This window comes from Poecilia latipinna, unplaced genomic scaffold (assembly GCF_001443285.1).
Source record: "Poecilia latipinna isolate Pla-1442-1.1 unplaced genomic scaffold, P_latipinna-1.0 Scaffold344, whole genome shotgun sequence".
NCBI lineage: Eukaryota > Metazoa > Chordata > Actinopteri > Cyprinodontiformes > Poeciliidae > Poecilia > Poecilia latipinna.
This window is the reverse complement of record NW_015112960.1, coordinates 194,090-201,216: the sequence shown is the minus strand read 5'-3', so window position 1 is coordinate 201,216 and position 7,127 is coordinate 194,090. Positions and strand designations below refer to the sequence as shown.

At 40.1% G+C, this 7,127-nt stretch overlaps 1 protein-coding gene across 1 annotated transcript; it reads left to right on the top strand.

Moving 5' to 3' along the window:
* The first annotated feature begins 2,383 nt into the window (after positions 1-2,383).
* On the top strand, positions 2,384-4,713 carry foxb1a (forkhead box B1a). The gene has a single exon (XM_015035673.1). The coding sequence runs from the start codon at positions 2,775-2,777 to the stop codon at positions 3,714-3,716; it is 942 nt and encodes a 313-aa protein (XP_014891159.1). The 5' UTR covers positions 2,384-2,774; the 3' UTR covers positions 3,717-4,713.
* The last annotated feature ends 2,414 nt before the right edge of the window (positions 4,714-7,127 follow it).

The following is a 7,127-nucleotide window of genomic DNA, read 5'->3' as shown; positions in this document are numbered from 1 at the left end:
ATTATTATTATAAATGGTAGCAGTATTTAACCACGTATCTAATTTGCAACGTCCTACAACCTTCTTTATCATTCTGAACTTAAATTTGTCCTCCAATCATTTCCATGAATACAGTTCCTCTCCTCCTCGCTCTCCTTGGGTCTGGGTGGCAGCATATCTCAACTCGATTCAGTGTGACAATATTGTTTGGCTATCATTCGCTGCTTTAGGATGAATGGCATCGATCCTCTTTTAACAACATTTGTTTCCCATTGTGTTCTGCGGCGCAGCAGAGGAGGGCAGACGTGTGAAAGTGGCTGTTTGATTCTCTTTTTCATCCCCATGACCTCAGCTTTTGTGTCTCGTCACCCTGGGAATGTCACGCCTCACTACTCTACTTTAAGATGTTTCAAAAAGTGCCCTTTGTTTTCCTTCTTCTTCTTTTTTTTAAAGCTCACACAAAATTGTTCTTGTGCACCCCCGTCACACCGCCACCCCCACCTCCTCCTGCTATAAAGGATACTTCAGACCGAGGCACGGTTCACAAGTGCAATGCAATTTGGCTTATCCCAACCTTTGTTCGGGTTTCTACAAATGACCAAACATAGTGCAGACTTGATCTACTGCTGCTTGAACTCGGGAGTTTGGAAGCTGCTAGGAAGAAAACCTATTCAGATTCAGAGTCATGGTGGTATTTTCAGTGTGTGCATTGGGCAGGGACAAAGGGTCCAACAATATCCCATAACCCTGGAGCTCAAAAAGCCACTGAGTTTGAGAGTGAGAGGAGTCAAAAAAAAATAATAATAAAAATGGCTCTTAAAGCCTGCGTGGTTCTGTTGGTTAAAACAAGCGCCGCAGGTTAACTTGCAACGCGCAGACACAATTTCTGAAAATTGTAAACAAATAAAATTAAATCGGCGTGGAGCGTAGCTCTTCAAATCCCACACTAATATCACGTTCTAAAATGATGCATTTTTCACAGAACATGTGCACTTGCTGATTAATTTGACTGGACCTTCATCGCGTCCAACAAATTCTCTGCAATTAATGGGAGTGAATAAACTGCCCGCCCTGCGCACTGCATGTCAGAAGATGTTTGGCACTCGGCAGAGTGTGGTCATTATCCGCAGTGTTTGAGTTGAGGGCGACAAGGCCACTTCCTTTCGGATAAAACCTTTTCAGCGGAACATTAACGTGAAATGACAGATGTTAAAAGCCAGTCTGCTGAAGTAAAACAGGGGGAAAAAAGGAGCATAGCTACATGGTTTTTATCAAACTCAGCAAACAAATATAATTGCCTTAACTTAATTTGGGGAAACATGCAAGTATTGTCCGTATTTTGTTTTGTCTCATTTTTTTAAAAAGATGAATTGCTTTACATATTTGTCCTGACTGATGATTTCAGATCGTTAATCAGTCCGGAGGACGCTCCTCTGCAGGTTTCTGGGTAAAAGTAGAGAGCTCGGTGCTCCCCCGCAAAGCGATTCTTGTCGTAATCCATCAGACTGGTGATGGGGTGCGCTGTGGGTTTATAGAGGCGGAGAAATTAGCATAAATTATGAGTAAATCTGGATGTGCGTGTGTGTGGTCCCCCGGCATTGCGAACCCTCCAAGCGTAAAAAGTTGGCCCTGCACGGCCAAAAAAGCTTGAATAGAACTTGGTTGAAAATAGGCTTCCCCATTTCGGGGCTTCGCATTCATATAATTGACTTATGGATATTTTATACAGTTTTCGCCACACCATCCTCGAGGGTTTTATTTGCATTCCTGAAGTACTTTTTGAATCTTCTTTTACATAAGCACAATGGAGCTGATTGCCTCATGAAGTTTCAGTTTGAACAGCGCTGCTTTGCTTTGTGTCGATGTTTTCAAATTCTTCCTTGCCTCTCTGCTCTGGGTGAAATTAGCTGAGAAAAAACTAATAGTCAACAAACTTGCTCGTGGCAAATTATTTATTTTACATTGTCTGCAACATAGACATTTTTTTATGGCAATTAAATGCATTTTTTTAACACTACATGCGATTGATTTAAAAATGCATACTTTATTACGCGTTTATTACAGCAAAATTGCAAAATGTAGTGTTCATTCATCAGCACACGAAAAAACATGGGTTAATTATACATAAATTATGACATACCAAATACACCTAATATTAGTTTAAATTCGGAGCGTTGTGTCCGCAGAAGAGCGCATACCTTCACACACTGAGTGCCATCCGGTAACCGAGCCTCTTTCGCCCCCTTTTTCTGTCTTCAAATGGAAATGATTTCCATTGGCCCAAGGTGTCCGTGTAAATAGGTGTAAATGAAACCAGATTATGCCTTCCTTCCCAGCTCCCCTTCCTTCCCCTCCCCCCTCCCATGGCAATTGTCATGTGATAGCAAAGAGGTGGCACATTAATGGAGCGCCTCTACAGGGGTTCTTTTCTGCTCATGTCACTACATAAAACTATCAGATGGTTAGAGGAAGGCCATGGAGGCGCACGACAGCTAGTCTCTTCGAAGGGAAACCCCCAAATGAAGTCCATTTCGCAACCTGAACGGGACAGGCTGAGACGCTTTTCCGGAAAAGACGCTCCGTAAATGCGCCCCGTCCTTCTCCAGTGCGGAGCCGCTCAGAGACTGGCTTCTTTACGCGCACCGCAACTCCAGCTTTGCCAAGACTGAAACTTTCCTCGGCCGTCGTTTGCGTGACAAGAATCGAGTTTTCGTCGAGGAAACCGAGGGAAGCTAAACTTTCTACTTTAACATTTCCATTGTGTTCATTTATTTTGTTTTTACGAAACATCGAGGATGCCTCGTCCGGGGAGAAACACGTACAGCGACCAGAAGCCACCTTACTCCTACATCTCTCTTACCGCCATGGCAATCCAGAGCTGCCCGGAGAAGATGCTACCCCTCAGTGAAATTTACAAGTTCATCATGGATAGGTTCCCTTATTACAGAGAAAACACGCAGCGGTGGCAGAACTCTCTCCGACACAATCTGTCATTTAACGACTGTTTCATCAAAATCCCCCGGCGCCCTGACCAGCCGGGTAAGGGGAGCTTTTGGGCTCTGCACCCCAACTGCGGGGACATGTTCGAGAATGGAAGTTTTCTGAGGCGCCGCAAGAGATTCAAAGTGCTGGGAGCGGCAGACCACCTGGGCCCCACCAAGCAGTCAGATGCTGCGCATTACCTCCAGCAGCAAGCCAAGTTGAGACTGAGCGCTCTGGCGGCCACGGGCACGCACCTTCCCCAGATGTCATCGTACAACCTCGGAGTATCCCAGTCGTCCACCTTCAAGCACCCGTTCGCCATAGAGAACATCATCGCCCGGGAGTACAAGGTCCCCGGAAGCTTGGCGTTCTCCACCATGCAGTCCATGTCCGCCGGGTACCCGTTGCACAACCAACTCACGACGGCCTGGCCCCACATGTACAACAGCAGCGTGATCGACACGGCGGCCCCGATCTCCATGACGAGCAGCGACTACAGTGCGTACGGGGTGCCCTTAAAGTCGCTGTGTCACGGGGGACAGTCCTTACCGGCCATCCCCGTGCCGATCAAGCCCACCCCGACCTCCATGACGGGCTTTTCCGCGCTTCCGCCCCACATCCCCGCGTTCCTATCAAACTCTCCACAGTCTCTGAGCCCGACCTCCCCACAGACAGCGACGAGCCAAAGCAGCCCGGCGACCCCGAGCGAGACTCTGACAAGCCCCTCCACGCTGCAGTCCGTGGCCGTGCATTGATCGCCCGAACTTTTCCAGGCCCCACTCCCCTTATTACCAAAACCCAAAGTTTATATTTTCTGCAGTCGGATACTATCAAGGCGAGTTGAGGTTGCATATCGACTTATTTGTGTATATGTGTTGAATGTGTCGCTTTAAATCGTGTCTAGTCTAGCACAGAACTGCACACGAACTATTGCTCTTGAACATATAAATTATTTGATAGTTCTATTTTTCAGTTTGTTGTGATACGTAAGTGTTGATGATGGGGGCCACAGCAAAGGTGAACAGGGGTCGGGGTGCTTTTTTTTTTTTTTTTTTTTGACAAGAACTCTGATTTGAACTTTTGCACCGTTTCCGTGGGACCACCATAATGTCAATAATATAGCAAAGGGAAAAAAAGCTCCTTTTTGTTTGCTTTTAACGCTGGAATGATGGGTAAATGATAGGAGTAGTATTTAGATCCGTTCATACACCATCCCTGGGGAAAAAAAAGATGAGACAGAAAGGTAAAAGTGAGTTCCGAAATGTTTACCCAAAAACTGAAAGGTATAGATATTGTCGTCCTCAAAAATGCAAGATGTGAACATTTGTTGTAAAATGCACTTTTTTTTAGTTTTACGTTTTAAATATCTATTTTACAGGAGTAAAAAAATGTTTTGTGAAGCATTTAATTTAAAAGCCGTGGTGACCATGTTTATCAGATGCTGTAAAATTTGTAATTTTTTTTAAGGTGAAGCATGCGTTCCTGAATTTGTACTGTTCCTGTTGGTGTTGCTATTGTTGTTGGTTTTTTATTTTTGTTTTTTTGTTGTTGTTTTTTTTGTCATTTTGTTTCACTCAAATTCTAGTTATTTTCCCAGATTTTTTTATTTATTTTTTTTTTATTTTATTTTGAAAGCATGCGTGCTTTGGAAAAGTGTGCAAACAGTCTCCGATTAATTGGGGGAAATGGTCATCAAATTATTTTCTCATTAAAAATGAAGTAAACAATCACAAATGTTTCTGAAGGTTTAATCCAAAACAGCTAGACATTATTATTATTATTATTATTATTATTATTATTATTATTATTATTATTATACAATTCCAATTATCATTTTATTAAATTATTATTGAAAATAAAATAAGCGTATTATTATTATTATTATTATTATTATTATTATTATTATTATTATTATTATTAATAATAATAATAATAATAATAATAATAATAATAATAATAATAATAATAATAATAATAATAATAATTGTGAAAAGCAGGAAAGCCTTTAGTTCGGTGAAACTTGTGCAGTCGATTAGGATGCAGGGAGCTGAAACGCTCTGCTCACGGCGCAGACAACCAGCCTCATTCATCAAGCCGAGCCAAACGCTGTTGGGTCTCACAGTAAACATTTAAAAGACTCGCACGCAGCATGCAAATGCATTTTTTATTTTTTTATTTTTGCAACTAATATTACCGAAGACGACTTAATATTTAAATGAATTAATCTCCCCTTTTTGAACTTTAAATTTCACTCTTTTTTTTCCCCCTTATTTAGGGAATGTAATTCAACAGGTTAACAGATATGAAGACGAAAATATCAGCAACACCTTAACTGATATTATTTCAATTTTATGAGATTTAAAATCGATTTATATATCTACTGAAAACGGGAGGGAGGGCGGGGGGGATTTAAATAAGCAACAGGCTCTTTCGGAGCATTAAACAAATACATTAGAATTCCGTCACTTTATGCAATCCAGATCAAATAAAGGGTCTCGGGCCACTTCATTCGCCCTCATTCACTTGTATTGAAAGCGCAAAGAATTGTAAACTTCGACTGGGCCACCAATGTAGATTTAGCCTTTTTTTTTCAGCAAGACAAAAAGACTGATTTTTTTTCTTCTTTCACAAAAACATTTCTGACTGGGGAACTAGGAAACGAGCTGCCGAGACCCTTTTGGAATTTAAATCCACCCCTCCCCCCGTGGACTGTTTGTACAACAGTGTTCTTTTTTTTTTTTTTACCCCCTCCTTCACTTTGTGCATTTGTGTTTGTACCATTACTTCTGACTCTGGATAAATAAATGCACTCATGCTCCTAGTTTTTTTTTTTTTTTTTTTATACACCGTAGAACTAAATCATAATGGAAATCTTTTCAGATTGTCGTTAAAATCCATCCATCCATCCATCCATTTTCTGAACACCCTTGTCCCTCAGTGGGGTCGGGAGGGGTGCTGGTGCCTATCTCCAGCTTGTCGTTAAAATCGTAACACAAAATGCATTTTAAAATGTATTATTTGGCCAGACGAAAAAAAATAATTGCTAAAAAAGAAATTGTCAGAAAAACAAAACAAACAAACAAAAAAAAAAAAACTCCAATTATTATTTAAATTTAATTTAGTGTAATATATATTTTTTTTTATTTTTAGTGACTATTTTTTGTTCTTGTAGGGAAAGAATGGTCTGTTGTGCAATAATAAACAAACATGTACATAATAGCAGGTTATCTATAAACTTTATTGTAAACTCATTCCTTAATTTCAATTGTAAAAAAAAAAATAACTTGCAGGTTTCATCTAATTAAAAAAAATTACATTAATTCAAAATTTGCATATTTCATTTTAAAACAGGTTTTGGTTTATGCTTTAGGGAAAGAAACAACCCGAGGAAATAAACAGAGTGCTTGTTTGTGCTGGTTTCAATGTTATTACCAACAAAAGAACAAACTCAGATTAAACAGAATAAAAGTATGCTAAAAGTGTAAAAATCAAAATACATAATACAAATTAGTAAATAAATAGTGAATGTTATTGAAATAAATATAATTAAAAAAATGCTTAAAAATACAAATCCAGAATGTGTCCACAATTTGTAATTCATTTCTTTTTCCCCCCCCTTTTTTCCCTTGTTCTTATTTATTTTTTAACCTTTTCACTCACTTCAGTCATTGGTATGAACGTAGCCGTATAATCTAAGACTGCGCTCGCTGTCCTTGTTCTTTCAACTGTGTTCCACTTAGACAAAGAAGAAGGTCATTCTCAGGCAGGGAATGAAATATAGACCACATGCAAAAAAAAAAAAAGAAAAAAAAAGAAAACCTATGTTGTAGTTTAATTAAAATAATTCATTAAATGTGGGCCCAAGGTAATTAGTATATATAATTTATGATTTGCCTAATGCATGCAGGCACTGGCCTCTGCAATAAACTCAACTTAACCCTGAGTGAGGAACTGATGCGGACAGGGTACCGTTATTTACAGTGTGTTTACCGTTTGTCATGTCATGAGTAAGCAAGCGTCTCAGCAAACCCTGCCGCTACCTGGCTCCACTCTGTACACAAACAACTTCCACTCTATGTGTTTATCTCCAGGATTTATGTTCAGTCGCAGGCGAGCCTGCCACGTTTGTTGAGAGGTATACAATATTGCCAATTGCCCCCTCTTTT